At 42.7% G+C, this 19,903-nt stretch overlaps 1 protein-coding gene and 1 pseudogene across 4 annotated transcripts in view; one reads left to right on the plus strand and one right to left on the minus strand.

Moving 5' to 3' along the window:
• Positions 1–19,903, minus strand: part of MAPRE2 (microtubule associated protein RP/EB family member 2) — a 188,980-nt gene that overhangs the window by 29,235 nt on the left and 139,842 nt on the right. For all 3 annotated transcript variants that reach the window (XM_018039486.1, XM_018039485.1, XM_018039484.1), the window contains 2 exons: positions 18,897–19,042; positions 15,968–16,181 (listed from right to left, as the gene is read on the minus strand). In XM_018039486.1, coding sequence (XP_017894975.1) covers positions 15,968–16,181; positions 18,897–19,042 — 360 coding nt within the window. The remainder of the gene's footprint in view (positions 1–15,967; positions 16,182–18,896; positions 19,043–19,903) is intronic.
• LOC102176283 lies at positions 8,312–8,866 on the plus strand (annotated as a pseudogene). The gene has a single exon (XR_001297223.2). The product of XR_001297223.2 is annotated as a 60S ribosomal protein L23a pseudogene (transcript).

The raw sequence follows: 19,903 nt of genomic DNA on the forward strand, positions 1-19,903 counted from the left end.
GGGGACAATGCCGACAGCCCGGGCCCGAGCCCCCATGCCCGAGGCCTCTCCAACCAGTGGTCACCGAGAGGGGTGAGTGGCCTGACTCGGCCGGGCATGTCCAGCCAGTGTGAGCATTCACAAACCGAGTTACTTCTGCCCTGGTTACTGTCCCTGCTGGAGAGGATGTGCTTATTTTTAGCCATCATGTGACTCTCCAGTGTTTTCCAGGCTCTGCTTGAGTCACTCCGGTTTCGGAGAAATTTTCAGAGCCCGGGGGGGGCGGGAGGAAATGCAGGAACACCTCTTCTTGAAACAGCTTCAATAGTAAAGATTCTGACTTTATGTGGTTATTTGAGCATGGTATGTATTTCTTTTGATAAGCTGACTTTTCACATCCCTCACATCCTGGTAGAGAATTAAGTGTGCTTTGCAACGCATAAGGTGTCAACCAATTACTATCTTATTCTAACAAGTTCAAATTCTTGTTTTGAAATTGTTCTCAGAGCAATTTCTCTCTAGAAGTAGAGAAGCTCCCTTACCCCTGTGAAAATAACATGCACCAGCATTCCGATAATAATTGAGGGGAACACTCCCTTGCTTGTTTACTGCAGCAATAAGGAACGCCGGTAGCTGAATGAGCCCAGCAACCCGAGTCAGCCCACTGAGAGTAAAGACACGGGCATCACCATGACAACACCAGTGTCCTGTGCACTCCTGGCATACAGCCATCATTTAAGCGAGAGGCTTACAGACTAAGATGGCCATTCTGGGGAACACTTACGTTCATCCTTTATGATGTCCAGTCAGAGACCTCCTGGCTCCACTGACAAGACCAAGCGTTTCAGGTTGTCTTGATGATGGTGGTTAAGTTCACTGTGCTCCATTAACACTATCTTACTGGGACTCTCTTGCAAAGACAGAAACAGGCTGAAGCCACAGAGCTGCAGGAGCTCCGGGAGGTGAGAACCAGAGCTGAGCCCCACTCTAATCACCCACTCTCCTCCATTCCAGTTGACTCCCGTGCTGCAGGTCAATCCTAAAGGAAATCAAGCCTGAATTTTCATCAGAAGGGCTGATGCTGAAGCTGAAGCTCCAACACTTTGGCCACCTGATGTGAAGAGCCAACTCACTGGAAAAGACCCTGATGCTGGGAAAGATTGAGGGCAACAGGAGAAGGGGGTGACAGAGGATGAGATGGCTGGATGACATCCCTGACTCGATGGACATGAGTTTGAGCAAACTTCAAGAGACAGTGAAGGACAGGGAAGCCTGGTGGGCTGCAGTCCATGGGGTCGAAAAGGGTTGGACGTGAATGAACAATGACAACAACCAGGTTTCTGCTTCCACCACCCAATGACCAAGCCAGAAATCTGTGCATCATTTATCCTTGGCTTCCCCTGTCCTTTATATCTCATATCATATCACCATCAAGTTTTGTTGATTAAACCCCCTTAAAGTCTCTATAACCCACATGGCTGTGACTTCTGTTCAGGCCACCCTCCTCTCCTACATGGTAGGCTGCACCAGCTGCTAGGCTGTTGTACTTAAAACCTTTCAATGACTCCCCAAAATCCTTATGACAAATTGTAAACATTTGTGACTACAGAACTTCAGGCGACTGCCCCACTGTGCTCTTTACCTCCTGGCGTACCCACTCTCCCCGAGAGCATGGGTGGGACCTGTGGCTTGCTTCCAACCAACAGCATATGGGAAAGGTGATGGAATGTCACTCCCATCACATGGAATCCTGTAGGATTCTCTCTCTGACTCTGTTTGCTGACAGGCACACTAGAGACTCACCCTTCTGGCCTCGAAGAAGTTGACCTCCACCGCAAGCACCCATGTTGGAGAAGCCCCTGGGGTAAGGAATCACAGGTGGCCTATGGGAACTAGGAGTAGCTGCCAGCAAGGAACTGAAGCCTCAGTCCTGCAGCCTCAAGGAAGCTGCCAACAACACAAGGGAGTTTTCCCCAGTCGAGCCAATGATTAGACCACACCCTCAGCAGCCTGGATTGCAGCCTGGTGAGAACCAAAGGCAGAGAACAAAACGAAGCTGTGCCTGGACTTTAGAGGCTGTGACACAACACACAAGTGTTGTTTTAGGCTGCTAAGTCTCTAGTAGTTCTGCAGCAACAGGACATGAATACTGCCTCTTCACACATGATACAAGGGCCCTGGCTCACCTCTGCAGCCAGCCTCACACTGCATGTTCTTTCTTAAAAAAAAAAAAAAAAAAATTATTATTTATTTTTGGCTGTGCTGTGTCTTTGGTACTGGCTACCCGTGGGCTTTCTCTAGTTGCAGTGAGTGTGGGCTACTCTCTAGGTGCAGTGCTCCAGATTCTCACTGCAGGGGCTTCTCCTGGTGGGAAGCTCTCGGCTGCACAGGCTCAGAAGCTGTGGCTCCTGGGTTCTGGAGCACTGGCTCAGTAGTCGTGGCACAGGGTCTTAGCTGCCCTGCAGCCTGTGGGATCTTCCTGGATCAGGGACCGAACCCACGTCCCCTGCACTAGCAGGCGGATTCTTAACCACTGAGCCAACAGGCAAGTTTGAGCATGCTCTCTTTTGATTGCAACATTCTACTCTGTTTGCAAGGCTCTTTTCCAAACCCTTCACCTGGCTAACTCCTACTCCTTCGCTAAGTCTTAGTCAAACCTCATGTCGTCCAAGAAGCTTTCCTAGAGTACGCTAGGTCAGCTCACGTGGTCTTCTTCCTACACAACCTCACTGCACTTACCTCACTTTAATGCTGTTGTCTATTTAGTGCCAGACTTCCTCACAGGCTGCAACTTCCTGATTCCCTGTCTATTTCCAGAACCTCTCACAGTGCCTTAAAGAGCTGTTGAGAGACTGAACGAGAACTCAAGTAAAGCTTTCACAAAAGGGCAAGGAAGCCAACAAAAAGAAACTGTTGTTTAAGAACTATTTTCTGAGCTCCTGTGCAGTACACTATGCCATTTTCTGAGCTACGGCGTCAGGGGCTCCTCAAGTGATGGAGACGATTGGCGAAAACATCCAAACAGCCACGCGCTGGCGTAAATGCTGCATTCTCCTTGATCCACAGGGACACTGCAGTGATTCAGTTTAAATCAATTCAACAAATACTATGTGAGAACCCTCTATGTGTCAAGCAACGTGGAAACAATGATTGAACAAGACAGAACTGGTTGACAGTTTGGTTCACTCAATTCCAGGGGGATCGAGAGAATTCTTCAGGTCAAAACTGTCTTCAGTTCCCGCCCAACGTACCGAAGGACAAAGAGAGGCACCGGTGACGAAGAAAAATAGGCTCACTGGTGACTCGCGACAGTCTGCTCATGGAAACAAATAAATGCTAAGTCACTGCCTTTTGAGGTTTAAAAGCTTTCCTGTGAGGCTAAGAGGCCAAGTGCCAAGTTATACCTGAGGAGAGAAAAGGGACGATCCATCACGGAAACGCATGGGTCTGAGTTCCAGAACTGATGAATATTTCAACACATACAGGGAGCAGCTGTGTAAGATGACCCAATGCTGGTGATGGAAAGACCCAGTACTGTTTAAAATGGGGCCAGGACAGACCTCCCTGGTGGTCCAGTGGTTAAGACTCTGTGCCTCCACCGCAGGGGGCGTGGGTTTGATTCCTGGTCGGGGAACTAAGATCCGACATGCCGTGTTGCACAGCCAAAAACAGAAAAAAGCCAGGATGATCTGCTTCCCAGATGAAGACAGGGCAACAATGGAGGCCCTCACCTCCTCCTGCCAAGTCCCATGTAAGGGCACAGTGTGTGGCATGCTGAAATCCGTGCGAGTTTTGTCCAAGGGGCTTACTCTTCACTTTGAAATCACCCAGATCATCTACTCAGAGAATGATTTCAATTGAAGGATTAAAAAATCAGAGATTAGTAATCCCACGAACCTAGGGCTTGGTTTTCTGGACTTTATACACATTTCTGCTTTGGAGTTGATAGGAGGAACAAGTAGCTGAATGTTTGTTTCCTGCATTTACAAACATATATAAAATATAGTGACTCTCACCCCAGAGCCTATTCCAAGGATAAACGTGAATGCTGTTTAAAAACATAAATGCCATTCAAACAGAACAGCATGTGCTCTGTTTCAAGCCGTTACAACGCTGGAGGGCCTTTTATTTCCTTCACTAACTATGCAATTTCAATTTGGTTTGTGAAATTTTACTGCAGTTCAGTTCATGTGGGAAGAAGAGAAGAACATAAGACAAGACCGTCTCTGTGATATTTGAGTGTGCATGTGCTAAGCACTTCAGTCATGTCCAACTCTTTGTGATCCCATGGACCACAGCCTGCCAAGCTCCTCCAAGGTGAGTGTATACACGCTAAGTTGCTAAGTTGTGTCCAACTCTTTGTGACCTTATGGACTGTAGCCCACCAGGCTCCTCTGTCCATGGGATTCTCCAGGCAAGAATACTGGATTGGGTTGCCATGCCCTTCTCCAGGGGATCTTCCTGACCCAGGGATCGAATTTGCATCTCTTATGTCTCCTACATTGTCAGGCGGGTTCTTTACCACTAGCGCCAACTGGGAAGCCACTAAGAATATTGGAGTGGGTAGCCATTCCCTTCTCCAGGGGATCTTCCCAACCCAAGGACTGAACGCGGGTCTCCTACACTGCAGGCAGATTCTATACCATCTGAGCCATCAGAGCAGGATATCTGAGAGGCAATATAACAACACAGTAGTTAAAGAGCACTAGACTCTGGAACCACAGGGCTCCCAGTTTCCAGTGTGTGATGCTGACAAGTTATTGAACATCTCTGTGCCTCCGTTTCTGCGACTCTAAAATAGGGGTGGGATGGGGACTGTCCACCATTTAGGACTGCTGTGAAGCTCAAATGAGCTCAAACAGGTTGTGTTTAGAACAACAGCGGGCATTCAGTATGTATTCAATACTTACTCCCTCTATATCTGATGCGAAGAGCCAATTCATTGAAAAACACTCTGATGCGGGAAAAGAGTGAAGGCAAGAGGGGGAGGGGGAGGCAGAGGGTGAGATGGTTAGATATCGTGACTGACTCAATGGACCTCAATTTGAGCAAACTCCGAGAGATAGAGAAGGACAGGGAAGCCTGGTACGCTGCAGTCCATGGGGTCACAAAGAGTCAGACTTGGTGACCTAACAACAACAGAATTTTACATGTTTTCCCTTTCCCTAACTTCCATGAAAAATTCATAGTAGATTTCAAAAACTCCAACCTGTGATACACTTTGATTCCAAGAAGTCAAAATAATTAAAACTTATAAACTGAATTAGTAGGTCATCTGTCAAAGGTGCTGTCTCCTGAAACAAACACATCAGGATAGAAATGGAAGACACGCATCTCTTCCTAGGAAGAAGCCCCGGCCTGTTGCACAGACACTGCCAGAAGAGTCCTCTCTGAGGCTCCCCAATTCTTCTGTTTCCCTTTGTGCCCAATATTCCAGACTCGCAGATATTCAGTATCCTGTAAGGCAGAGTGCTGCTCGTATTTTACGCTGTGGTTTTATCGTTATAGATAGAGGAACACAGTTTTAACTACACTTCGAGAAGAAAAGTATCCTGACATTTAGCTTATATATTTCACATATGATAGATGTGTAACTGGAGGAGCAAAGCCACCATTAGCCCCACTCTCCTTCCAAGGAGTAGGGAATCTCCTTTAAGAACCTAAGTAATTGGACCATTATAATCTACCCCCGCCCCCATTTTCTCCAGGCCCAAATGTAGCTAAAGGAGCAGCCACTGGTGTGCATCTTAGGGGATGATTACTCAATACAAACAGGCCAAGGGTGTGCCATGCTGACGGGGGGCAGGGATGGAGGGAAAGATACATTGTTCATATAATAAGGAGAATTGCTAACACCCATTTAAAAAGGAGTCTTACTAGTTATGGGACTGGCAAGAAAAATGCATTTCTTCCTTGTTATGAGTTGATAGTGCATGATTTTTTAAAATCAACATTTGATCCTTGAAGTAGGTATGTGGATAAGAGAGTATGTGGTTAGTGACTGGGGACTGTGGGACAGCAGTGCCAGGCAGATACACACAGGGAAGTTGTAAGAACAAACAGGCAGGACTCCTTTTGATGGAGAGACTATGAAGGGACAAGAAAGGTGACGGCTGCCTGTGCTCATCCTAATGGGGTTCTCGGGAGTAAATGTCATTATGGGCTATTTTAGTCTAAAGAGAAGATATGAAAAATATGCATTTCTTGGAGTAAATGATGACTTTGGGGTTGAGACCAACATTTGTATTTAAAGAGTGGAATTTCTCAAAAGCTAAATGAAGCCTTACATCGTGACAATAATGAAGACAAAGGTCTTGTATAAACGTACAGCCCTGAGGTCAAGGTTAGAACTCCTGAGTGGAATTTAGCTTCTCGAGTACTTTTTACTTGGACACTTGAATTAAAGCCTGTTAAATAAGAAACACCAACACTCAACAGAGCAATGAAACAAAATCCAGAGTCTCCATGACATAACATCACAATGTCTAAGATAAAATCCAAAATTACTCAGCATATGAAGAGTTAAGAAACGGTGGATATAGCAGACAAGAACTTTACAGCAGCCATCATGAGCATTCCCGTCAAGTAAAGTACGCTTATAATAAATGAAAGATAGGCACTCTCAACAGGGAAATTAAAAAAAAAAACTGAAAGAAATAGTTGAAATATAAAAAACGCTCAGCAGTAGATAGAGATGACAGTAGAGTCAACCTGAAGATACATTAATAGAAACCATCTAAAAGAATAGAGAGAATACTGGGAAAAAATGAACAGAGGCTCAGGGACCTGAGAGATAATATCTAAAGCTCTGATATATGGAAAAATGAAGTTCCAGAAATATAGGTTACAGAGAATGAAGCTGAAAAAATACTCAAAAAATGCTGAAAATCTCCCCAATATGGTAAAAGACATTTGCTTAGAGACTTAAGAAGTTTAATGAACTCCAAAATAAGATAAATTTAAAGAGAACTTTGATTAGGCACATCACAGTCACACTACTAAAACCCACAGAGGAAGAAATCTTGACTGCATCCAGAGAAAGCAGCCTATAACTGCAGGGGAAGGTGATTAGCGTGAGCACGCATTTCTGGCCACAGGAAGTGGGAAGATGTCTTTAATGGGAGGGCGTGCGCAGTCACTACAGTTGTGTCCGACTCTTTCTGACCCAATAAACCGAAGCCCTCCAGGCTCCTCTGTCCATGGGATTCTCCAGGCAAGACTACTGGAGTGGGTGGCCGTTTCCTGCTCCAGGGGGTCTTCCCCACCCAGGGACTGAACCCACATCTCCTGCATTGCAGGCAGACTGCTACGGAGGTACCGGGGAAGCCCTAACGGGAGGGAGGGAAGAATACAAGATCCGTTTGAATTCTTTATCTAGCAAATAGCCTTCAAGAATGAGGGTGAACTAAAGACATTCACAGAAAAAGGAAACGAAAAGAATCTGCTGTCATTGCACCTGCTTTACAAGAGATAACTTCTTTTTCTCTGTTAAAGTTATTGGGTCTGAAGAGCAGTGAAATCAGTAGGGAACTCAGATGTTCAGGAATGAATGAAGAACACTGGAAATAGGAAAAAATACGAAAAAATAAAATTTTCTCTTAATGTCTTTAAAATTCATATGACTATTTAAAGCAGCACTGCCTAATAGGAATAGAATAGGAGCCATGTAAATAAACTGCTTCTAGTAGCCACATTAAAAAAATCTTGAAATTAATTTTTAATACATGTCAAATATACACAATATATGCAAATTATCATTTCTACATGTAATCAATATAAAAATTATTAAGCTAGTTTTATATTTTTCCCATACCAAATCTTCTAAATTCAGCATTCATTTTATACATACAGCATATTTCAATGTGGAATAAGCACACTGCAAGTGCTCAAAAGCCACTGTATAATACAGCACTGATTTAAAACAGAAGTTATAACATCGTCTAGTGGCATTTATAATGTATGTATGTTTATAGTATAATATGTATGATAGGCAAAACAAAGAATACTGGAGGGAAGGGTTGTCAGGGTTCCACATTTTATATGAAATGGTATAAAGTACACTGTGAAAAGGCAAGAATATAATATATACGGTAATCCTTAAAGCAACTACTGAAAAAAATTTAATGCAAAGAGATACTGTTAAAAAGGCAATAGATAAAACAAGATGAAATACTAAAAAAATTTCTTCTAATTCAGAAGACAACAGGAAAAGAGAAATATAAAAAAAAGAGGGGACAAGCAGAAAACAAATGATAATATGCTAGCTCTAACTCCAGCCAAATCAATAAGTAAATTAATAATGAACTGACACTCCAGTGTCCACAGACTATGAGAATGAATAGAAAATGCAAGACCTCCCTTTTCATGAAGATGGCGCCGAAGGCGAAGAAGGAAGCCCCTGCCCCTCCTAAAGCTGAAGCCAAAGCAAAAGCTTTGAAGGCCAAGAAAGCAGTGTTGAAAGGTGTCCACAGCCACAAGAAAAAGAAGATCCGGACGTCACCCACCTTCCGGCGGCCCAAAACGCTGCGGCTCAGGAGGCAGCCCAAATATCCTCGGAAGAGCGCCCCTAGGAGAAACAAACTTGACCACTATGCTATCATCAAATTCCCCCTCACCACCGAGTCAGCCATGAAGAAAACAGAAGACAACAACACACTGGTGTTCATTGTGGATGTCAAGGCCAACAAACACCAAATCAAACAGGCTGTGAAGAAGCTCTATGACATTGACGTGGCCAAGGTCAATACTCTGATCAGGCCTGATGGAGAGAAGAAGGCATATGTTCGACTGGCTCCTGACTATGATGCTTTGGATGTTGCCAACAAAATTGGGATCATCTAAACTGAGTCCAGCTGGCTAATTTCAAATATAAAAGTTTTCACTATATTAAAAAAAAAAGAAAATGTAAGACCCAAATACATGCTGTTTATAAGAAACATACTTTAAATAGCAAGACAAAGATAGGTGGAAATTTACCTATATGGAGTAAGATACACCATGCAAACAGTAAGCATAAGAAAGTCGGAGTGGCTACATTAATATCAGATAAAATAGACTTTAAGACAGAGATACCTTTTACCAAAGATAAAGAGGGGCACCTCTTAAAATAGAAAGGTCAATTCATCAGGATGACTCAACAATCAGAAATTTTCTCTGAACCTAACCACAGAGCCCTAAACACAGAAAACAAAAATTGCTAGAATTAAAGAGCTGCTGCTGTTTAGTAGCTAAGTTGTGTCTAACTGTGAACCCATGGACTGTAGCCCTCCAGGCTCCTCTGTCCATGGGATTTCCCAGGCAAGAACACTGGCTTTCCGTTTCCTCTTTCAGGGGATCTTCCAATCCAGGGATTGAACCTACATCTCCTGCATTGGTAGCTGAATTCTTTACCACTGAGCCACCTGGGAAGCCCAGAATTAAAAGGACACCTCAATAATTCCATAATTAATGTTAATGGTCTCTGCAGCAACTGTTAGAACTTGGTAACTACTAAAAAGAAAAAAGCAGTAAAAACACAGATGATCTGAATAACACCATCTACTACCTTGATATTGATATTTCTAAAACACCATACAACCAACAACTGCAGAAGGCATATTCTTTTCAAGGGACAATGACCAAGACAGACCACATTCTGGGCCAGAAAATCAAGATCAGAACAAGGATTTTAAAAAACCACTGTAAACTGCTACATTTCACTGCTCCTCCTAAAAGACATAAAACAAATTAAACTTTGTGGGAAAGTAAAAGCAACTCTTCTTTACCCAGTGGTGATTGGTGATGCTTACTTAGGTTGTAGGTACTAAAAAAATATGCAAACACTGGTAAATAAATACAATCACTTTGTTAAGGTTGTATCAACAGCCTTCAAGAACCCCAAATTAAAAATAATTGCGAGTAAGAGTATTCATATACTCAATACAGTTTCTGAAAAATGCTGTTTGGATTTATTTAAATCTCCATTTAGGAATTTAATTATGATCATTCAAATGCTTTATTCTATTCTATGTCTTAGGTTGCTTCCTTTTTGAAATCATTTTTCTAGTATTTCTGTTTAATCTTATTTTGAGGCTGGAATGCTAAAGTCCCTAAGGAAAAGAGAAAGCTCAGAATCAATTTCCATAGCAACTCTAAATCCACCACACTATATTTGTATATGGGAGTTTGATTTAAGTACATTAATATATGTGGATTTGCAACATGTCTAAGCTGTGGTTGCTATAGGAACCGCAACTTCAAATTTCCTTTTAAGTTTAGTAAATGCTCACACATAAAAACTGATCCCTCTGACAGATACCTCAAGTTGCAGATATGGCTGGCAGCAATAAATTTATAAACATGACTCACTATGATATATGCACTTAATAGATATCTATCATTATGAAAATGTGCATTTTAATACATGTTTCTAGTTGGTAGATCAAAAGCAATTCAAGATGCAATTTCTCAGGATGGAGATAGAATAAGACTTTGCCAGGCAGCCATTCATCCTTAGCAAAAGCCTGTGCCATGCTGAAGCTTTCTATAGCCTAGCTAAGTCACCCAAATACACACAGACACCAACACGCTCTATCGCTTCTCTGAATCCACAGAATATCCTGTTGTCTGTACTGAAATGGCAAAAAACCTGGCACATTCTCACAGAGACAGAACCCACTGAGCATCCGTAGTGCATCTATTTTGTACACAGGCAAATAACCTATGGTGCATGGCTGTATAAGCACTCTGTATGATGTAAAAACACAACTTTTTTCTTCCCATGTAGACAGTCCTTTCTTAATTATCAATGTGGATAATCCATCCCATGATCTCTTTTCCCAATTCTAACACGGCCTCTTTGCCACAAGGCACACTGTGGCTCCTGCATACTGCTCTTCAGGTATGACAGCCAGGACCTGCACGTTAGCTTTGATATTAGCTTACGGAAGTATTGAGAGAGAGAGAAAGCCACTGCAAAATGGACCAAATATTTCAAAGCCAAAGTGAAAAAATAAATAAATAAAGACCATCTCCTATTTTCAATTGTACCAGACGCTGCTTGTTTTCACTAATGCAGATAATTAGGAAATGACCAAGGCTTAGAGGTGGAACCAGTACTCTTGCCTGGGAAATCCCATGGATGGAGGAGCCTGGTGGGCTGCAGTCCATGGGGTTGCTAAGAGTCAGACACGACTGAGCAACTTCACTTTAACTTTTATGCATTGGAGAAGGAAATGGCAACCCACTCCAGTGTTCTTGCCTGGAGAATCCCAGGGACGGGGGAGCCTGGTGGGCTGCCGTCTATGGGGTCGCATAGAGTTGGACACGACTGAAGCGACTTAGTAGTAGTAGTAGTAGCAGAGGTGGAAACAAATTACTTCCGAGTGTTACTAACCTGGCATCGCTGTGAAATAACTGACGTAGGTAGGTGAACTTCCCAGACAGCTGGGGGCCCTGACCTCACCAAGCGGTTTAATTTGTCTTTTTTTTTTTTTTTTCCTTCTGGCCATGCAGCACAGCTTGCGGGATCTCAGCTCTCTGACCAGGGACTGAACACGGGCCATGGTAGTGAAAGCCCAGAATCCCAGCCACTAGGCCACCAGGGAACTCCTTGTCTTACATTTTGGATGGACAAAATCAGACTTGTGTACGAGGATGGCTTTGAATGGTTTTAGACAAGAGGCGGAGAGGCCAGTTTAGAGACTGTAAAACAGTTTATAGGAGAGATGATTATCAGGAGAAAATTAAAATCTTAAGAATTAGAAGGGAACTCTGAGTGTATCAACCAGTACATGCTGGTATTGTGCGGATCCTGAGGACGACTGAGACACATGGCACTCTGTGATCCAGCAATAAATACCTCAGGCTGCTGGACCACTGATAACATTTTGGGTTTTTTGTCTTTTCTTTTACCGATACTCATACTTTCTATTGCTATCACTGTACCCCTCGCCCTAATAAGGTACATGCTGAGAAACCATATCCCCATGTTTGTTATAATTCTATCCAAATTAAGAAAGAGCAAATAAAGTGGATCAAGAAACACACATTTCCAGTTATAAAGTAAATAAGGCATGAGGTTATAAAACACAGCATAAGGAATATAGTTGTGAATATTAACTTTGTACGGTTAGATGGCAATTAGAATCACTGTGGTGATCACTTGCAATGTATACAAATGACAAGTCTCTATGTTATACACCTGAAACTAATATACTGTTGCATGTCAATTAAAAAAACAAACAAAAATCAAATAAATAAATGTAAAAGAAAGACCAAATAGGCTCTGGATAAGTATTCTAGGAACTCTCCCTTATATGAATTTGATAGCACAGATTCTATACCTATTCTGACTTTTGGAATATTCTGGCTTATATTTTCTTGGCTGCTTTCCCAAGAGTTGGATACATGACCCCTAGGGGAAAAAGTGCGTTCTCACTATATTTATAGGAGTCTTTCTCCTATGATAGCTTTTGAAACAATGTTCTACCTGTTTGGTGATGTATACATGTGGCGCATACCTGGGTTATCATTTTTTCAGTGTAGTTTTACTACCCCACCGTGTCCAAGAGTCAGGACATGGTTCATAGAAAAGGGGACGGCTGGTCTGACTCCTGGAAATATCCTTTCTCCTTGATTAGGACCAGTGAGGCGAACGCGGTCAAGGCATCAGGAACACAAGCCTGAGAAATACTGCCTTCCCGAACGCGAGAAACCAAATGTATCATCTGTTTCCCGAGCTTTGTCACCTGAGAAGTTAAGCTCTGGAAACAATATTATTTCTCTTCCAGGTTCATGGACATTCTTTCTGTCAAAATGGCACAAGGTTCTTTGTGGCTTTTGTGAAAGACAGATGAGGGAGTTCCTGGAAAGCAAGGCCAAAGGGGTACAAGGACAGTTCGTGTGTGTGTGTGTGTGTGTGTGTGTGTGTGTGAGTGTGTGTGTGTGTCTGTGCATGCGTGTGTGTGTGTGTGTCTGTGTGTGTGTGTGTGCGTGTGTCTGTGTGTGTGTCTGTGTGGTCTGTGTGTCTGTGTGTGTGGGGGTTGGTACCAGTTTAAGGACACGTTATGATTGCAGAAGAAAAATGTTCTGAGGCCTGTCCAGGTCTACTGCTGAAAACTTGAAACAGTGGCAGCTGTAATTCAAGATGAATCAGGACATCATGAGCAGTCCAGAGGCCAGTGCTACCAGCCAATCTTGGTTTTCGCACCTCCTTGTCCCCCCACCTCCATCTGCCTGTATCCCCTCGGCTCCGGAGGAGGCACAGCACTCCCCTTCTCGATTCTGGTCCGAAAAGAATGACAGCCCCTGATCAAAGCTGAAGGCCAATTTAAACCGCCGTACATTTTGGTTCCCCAGTTTCCCTGTGGCTTCATTTTTACACAACCTATTCCAGCACCTCTGTCCCCCCAAAAGGTAAACACATTCTCTTTCCTCTCCAAACCTCTTTTGATGGCCCTGACCCCGTTTTTTCCCTCCAGCCTCAGGGTCATGCTCCACCAGTTTCCCCTCTTGAGTCCTGCTATAGTCCTTCTCACAGAATCTTTCTCCCATCTTACAAACCGGCTCCTTGTGCCTTGTCCGAAAAGCAAACAAAATCAAATCCAGGACAATACCATTGTCGCCCAGATGCTAACTTTCTAAAGCATCTGTCAGCTCTTCCCCATCAAAATGGGAAAACATACCATCAAAATGTTTTTATTTTCCTCCACCTTTTTCCTGACTTTTTGGTGAAGGTAGAATCTCCTCTCCCCACATCACTTTCACAGCTGTGTATAACACCCTTGTTAAGCCGCTGCCATTGAGGTGGATGGATTCAGCATTTCAACAGACCAATTTTGCTCAAGGACAATTAATCACCTCCCAGGAGCCAGATATCCTCAGCCTATTTTCAGGCTTCATCCTATTTGAGCTCTCCACAATTAATAGTTGGTGCTGCTATTGGTGGGCCCTCTTGCTAGAAATGTCCTACTCTGCTATTGAGCTGTTTTTTCCCCTGATGTTCCTCCTTTTCTCAGTTTAGCAAGGGTTTTCTTCTTGCCCTTAAGTGTATGTGTTCCCAAAGATCTGTGCTTAGTTTATTTACTTATGGCTGCATTGGGTCTTCGTTGGTGTGGTGAGCAAGGGTTACTCTTCGTTGTGGTGCTCGGGTTTCCCACAGCGGGCTCAGGCAGTAAAGCGTCTGCCTACAATGCGGGAGACCCGGCTTTGATCCCTGGGTCAGGAAGATCCTCTGGAGAAGGAAATGGCAACCCACTGCAGTATTCTTGCCTGGAAAATCCCATGGATGGAGGAGCGTGGTAGGCTACAGTCCATGGGGCCGAAAAGAGTCGGATACGACCGAGCGACTTCACTTTCACTTTTCTCTTGCTGCAGAGCCCATGGGCTCCAGGCCTATGGGCTCTGCAGCTGTGGAGCTCAGGCTTAGGTGCTTGGAGGCATGTGGGGTTTTCCTGGACTAGGGATTGAATGCATGTCTCCTGCCCTGGCAGGTGGATTCTTAACCACTGGATCACCAGGGAAGTCTCATCTTTTTTTTAAGCTTATTTAATTCTATGGCTTCAAAGTTGGGATTTTTATGCTATCTCAGTTTCCTTCCTCCAATTCCTTTAACCCATTCCGGGACCCATCACTCTACTAAGAGACCACCAAGTTGAAACATCCAACGGACCCTCCCCGTCCTCAGTGTACTGGACTCCTCAGCAGGTTTAGACACTGATAACTGTTCTGCTCCCCCTGACACGTTATTCCCTCATTTCTTTCCATCTTTCTGGCATCTTCCCTGCTCCCAGGTGAGTCCCTCCTTTCCTACCCAAACATTAAATGTTCAAGTTCCTCGGGGACTCCCTCTTTCTCACTTAGGACTAACTTCCAGCCTCAATTACCGGGATGTGGGAGACTCACCAAATGTTTATCTCTAGCTGACACTTCCTTGAGTTCCAGATACCTGTACTCATTGTTTACTACCGCACGCACGCATGCCCAGTTTTAAGTTGTGTCAACCTCTTTGTGATGTCATGGACTACAGCCCGCCAGGTTCCTCTGTCCATGGGATTTTCCAGGCAAGAATATTGGAGTGGGTTGCTATTTTCTTCTCTAAGAGATCTTCCCGACCCAGGGGTTGAACCTGTGTCTCCTCTGTCTCCTGAATTGGCAGGAGGATTCTTTACCACTGGGCCATCTGGGAAGTCTTCTTATAACCATTTTTAATCATTCTGATTAGAGATTGGGCATAAATAAGGAATTTGTATTCTGATAAACTGAAGGTTACAGAATTAACAAGTGTAAATGCTGGTTTTCAAGTGGAAACACATGGTTTCTGAGGATTTCATTGTTTAACTGTCCAGTACCACAGCTGGTGTTTGTAATAATGACCCTCATTTAACAGTAACACATTCTGCTTGGTAAAAAGTCTGTTTTTTTTTTTTCTTTTTTTTTTAGGAAAGAATATTTGTAACATATCTTACAAAGGTTTTTCTCTAGAAAAGTTAAAACATTTTTTAAAGTTCCAGGTATTTATCATTAGTGACTTCACTTTTGGACAAAGTTGGCTAAGTGAGGTCTTGCTGAACGCGGTCCCATAAAAACTGGCACTGCCCACACAGGAGACAGGATGGATTTTTCATGAATTTCCTCTGAAGGATTATAGAATATGATCCATATTTAAAAGTGTTAACAAGTTCATATTCTAGACTCTACTGGCAGCAATTAAACAATAAAAATATGTCAAAATCTAATCACATTACTTGAAATTTCTCAAAAAAAGGAAAATGCAATCTATCCCTGGTTGTATAGCTTCAGTGACATCAAGTTCTGCCTTTTTAATAGTTTAAATCCTGATTGTTAACTTACTACTAGGAAGATAAATGTGGTCAGACAACAATAAAAATCATCCAGAGGTGTGAAAATACTGACTGCTGGGAAGAACCAAGCAAACACAGGACAGCCCAGGAGGGCCGGAGGCATCTTCCAACACGGAAGTGACTCCAGAATGACGCTGTTCCAGTACCTGCTGTGGGAGAGTTGGCATGGTGGGACTTCTTGGGCAGGTTGAAGATCTGTTCACCCGGGTCGGGAGGAGGGATTGCGTCTTGCCCTTGTCGTGCCTCTACTGGGTCATACTCCTTCCCATCGTAGTTAGCATCGTAGAACTTCTTAAACCACTGGATAAAATCCAGGTTGTCCTGGAAACGCCCTTTCACTAGCTTCTCCACGGGAATTACCTGCAACATAAAAGCACCGGGTGAGTCACAACCCCCAGGCTGGTTTGTATTTAACACAGCTGAAGAGCTCCCAAAACAGAACTATTTCCCGTGTCTGCAATTCACACCTCCTGGCCTCTCCCCTAGTGTCTTAGCCAGTGGTATCCCCAAATCCATAGAATTCTTCATTATACTAAAGAAAAATTAAAATGGTGTAGCTGATTCTCCTGGGATGTTTAATACCTCTGAACAAACCATAAGGAACATTAAAAGGTTGCAGCTAATTTGCCTGGAATATTTAACACATCTGAACAAACCTTCCAAACTAAGGAATACCCTGAGCTGTCAAGAAGGGTGGAGCCTCTTCATAGAATGTTTATTGCCAGAGCATCTCCCCCTAAAAACATCTGCGTCTGGGATGTTGTGCTGTTCCAACAGACACAGCTCGATGGGTTTTCCTTATTTCTTTGTAACACCTGGTCCAGTTGTGTTGGAATAAGCTCTTAAACCAACTGTAACTATTAGAGAGTACCAATGAATAGGAACTCAAGTCAGTGAAAACACACACTAATCTAATGGTTCTTCTGAAACAAAATGAGCTTTCGTGGAACTTATTTACAATGTAGAGACACAAGCATAAAATAAAAGCAACTAGCCACAATACAGGGCACAGTAATTCATGGGCTACACAGGAACGCAGTTAATGTGCCACGGGTGGATGGGGGTGAGGAGGGAAAGAGAAACGATTCAGGCGAGGGGAGTCACAGAAGGCCTCCTGGAGGAGGAGACACTCAGCATTTATGTCAATTTCTGAGACGAAGCTAGCTTTTCACAGAGTACTTTCCTACTGGTAACCTAAAAAGCCAATCAGTATTACCTTCAGAGGTCTTTTCATGGTACTATTTATAAATATTTTCTATTAAAAATAATATTATACTATTAAAAATAAATGTTGTACTATTTATAAATGTTTTGTAACTTTTGTTCATGCTAATACTGTGATTATTTTAGAAAGAGCCTTCTTGGAGCATAACGGCCTTTCATTAACATGCTACAGTATTTTGCTTTCTGCCAAACATGAACACATATCAACTAAAAGATGCTGTTGCTGCATTAGCCAGTCAAAGCAGGCACTTAGTTCTGTTGACTTAATTTTGCATTTCCTATCAAAATGAAAGTCCCGAGGTCAGAAGTCCAAAATCAGAGGTGACAAGCAAATATCAGTACAGGTACTTCTCCTGTGCTGCCACAAGCTAGAACCAACACGGACAGGGACAGTCTCTACACCAGGACCTTTGGGTAGAATCGTAGCATATTAAGCTGGAGAGGCTTAAAGGTCATCAAGGTTACTGTCCCTCCAGTGACAGTACCAGAATTTTATCTTCAACATTCTTTTCTTTTTAATCTTCAACATTCTTACCAATGGCTAACCCGCTCTCTGTGTGAACACTTCTACGGATATGAAGCCGCAATTTTGTTACATACAAGTTCCGTCAATAAACCCACGAATGGGTATCTCTTTTCTTTTCGATCTAGAAACACGTACACAGAAATAGTACAGAAATGTACAGAGAAATGATGCTAATGAGGAAGGAGACCCTGCACAACTCTTTATTTAACTTGCTATTTTATACTGGATTATACTTGATTAACAAGGTTGTGATAGTTCTAGGTGCACTCTACGCTTTAGTTTTGAATAAATACACAAGGAGTCAAGTTGCAAATTAACCTCAGCAAAGGTCATAAACTTGAAAATGATTCAAGAGGTTGAAATGTGTAAGACAATATACGTTTTGCAATACAAATAATGAGAAGCCAAAATTTTCTTAATATTTTGATAAGAATGCTTTCATTATATACTTTGAAGACACTAACTGCATTGAATTAAAAATATATACAGTTCAGCAAACTTTTCTGTTTTCTTTTAACCTCTCTTATAACCCAATATTTAATTTTTTTATTTTCATAGCCTATTTATTACTATGCAAAGAAAAGTTTTCTATTTCTCCCTTGCTTTTCTTTTTTTCCGTATTTAAAATTCATTTCTAACTTATTCCCTCCAAGAGCTATATCCTAAATAAAGACTATGAATTTAATATGTATATGAACTGAATGGGCTTCAGTAATAGTCCTTATGGGAGGAAAAAGGACTCCAGCCTAACTTCATTTGAATCACACCAGGACAAAATTTTAAAGTTCAAAGGGGGTAAAAGAACATTTTATGGACAACAAGTGAGAATCTGAGTACATACACGGGACACTTGGGACAGGCAGTCCCTCACTTTAACTTCATAACCACAGGGACCAGGGTTCCAATCCCATTTTACAGATGGGTATACTTAAAGAATTTAAATAACTTGCTCAAGTCAAGATTAAAAGCCATGCCATTTCTATGGGATTTCATGATTTCTTCAAAGAAACAAAACATACGAAGAGCCACAGTGGCACCTGGCAAACATGAAAATTTCTCACCTGCATTGCTAATACAGAATAACAACATTTTAGCATTCACGATTTCTGTTAGAGTTTCTAGTTGAATGGCTACAAGTTTAGGAATCTCCTTAGATAAAAACCTCAACCAGGTATGAGAAGTGAGGGTTGTGCTTTATGCTGTACGTACATAACTCAGCCTACTGATATCAAGATATAGCCCCTTGAAATGTTTTTGGATTTTTGCACCAAAAGAAGGTTAAGCAAAGACGATGCCTTTTACGGAGGTACAAATCTGTCTCCTACCTTATCAACATTCATTCGCTTGAATGATGCTTGCAGAAGCTTAAAATTGTGAATGTATTCATGCTCCAACTTCGCCTGAAATTTTACTTTCTTCAAACTAATGCAGCCTGGGAAGAGCATGTCCATGAACTGGCAGTAGGCTGCTCCTGGAAAGAGACAAGGACAGACAGGTTGAGTCTGAAGGTACCACGTGTGACTGAGCGGTGCTGGGCAGGAGGGAGCCCCACGTCCTCAGCCCTCCTGCTATGTGCTCCTCTCCTCCCTGCACCCACACCTCCTGGTCCACCAGGGCTGGGTGCTGGAGGGCAGGGGTGAGTCTGGATGCAGCTCCTCCACCTCCTCACCCCTAACCACTGTGGTACAGACGCTCTTCACGACAGCATCACCGGATTCCATGAACAATGAACAGAGCTTCATTCTTTAACATGTGAGGAAATCAGGGTGAGAACAACTCTTCTTCGCTTCTCTCATGAAAAAAAAGGAGCATATTTTTCCTTCCATCGAGCTGCTACCAGCTCCAAATCATTAACATATATAAGAGAAAAACAGCCAAAAATGTCTACATGAGCAAACTACAGGAAATATGGAGCTCAGAAAAAGAATATGTATACGACGCCCAAGCTGTTTTATATCCACCCTGCAAAATGGCTGAGGTGAAACTGTTTAACTAAGCGATCTAATACCAAAAATAGTTGTGTACCGATTTAATTCCAGTCCAGAGCAATGGGATTCTTATATTAACGTGAAGGATGGAGACATGGGGACTCTGAAACTTGCAGAAGTTCAGAGTCATGCTGTTTATGACTGAGAAATGAAAATAACAGACATGTCCGATGAGTCCCTTGAGGAAATAGTCACAGAAAATAGGTTCATTAGGAAGCCTTTCATATACATCTGTATGTACATTTTTATGAAGAACTCTTAGATCATGACAATTTCAACTAGAAAATTGCAGAAAGATCACACACACTAATTCATATCTTCTTAACAGTAAAGGCTAAAGGCAT

This window comes from Capra hircus, chromosome 24, assembly GCF_001704415.2.
Source record: "Capra hircus breed San Clemente chromosome 24, ASM170441v1, whole genome shotgun sequence".
Taxonomy (NCBI): domain Eukaryota; kingdom Metazoa; phylum Chordata; class Mammalia; order Artiodactyla; family Bovidae; genus Capra; species Capra hircus.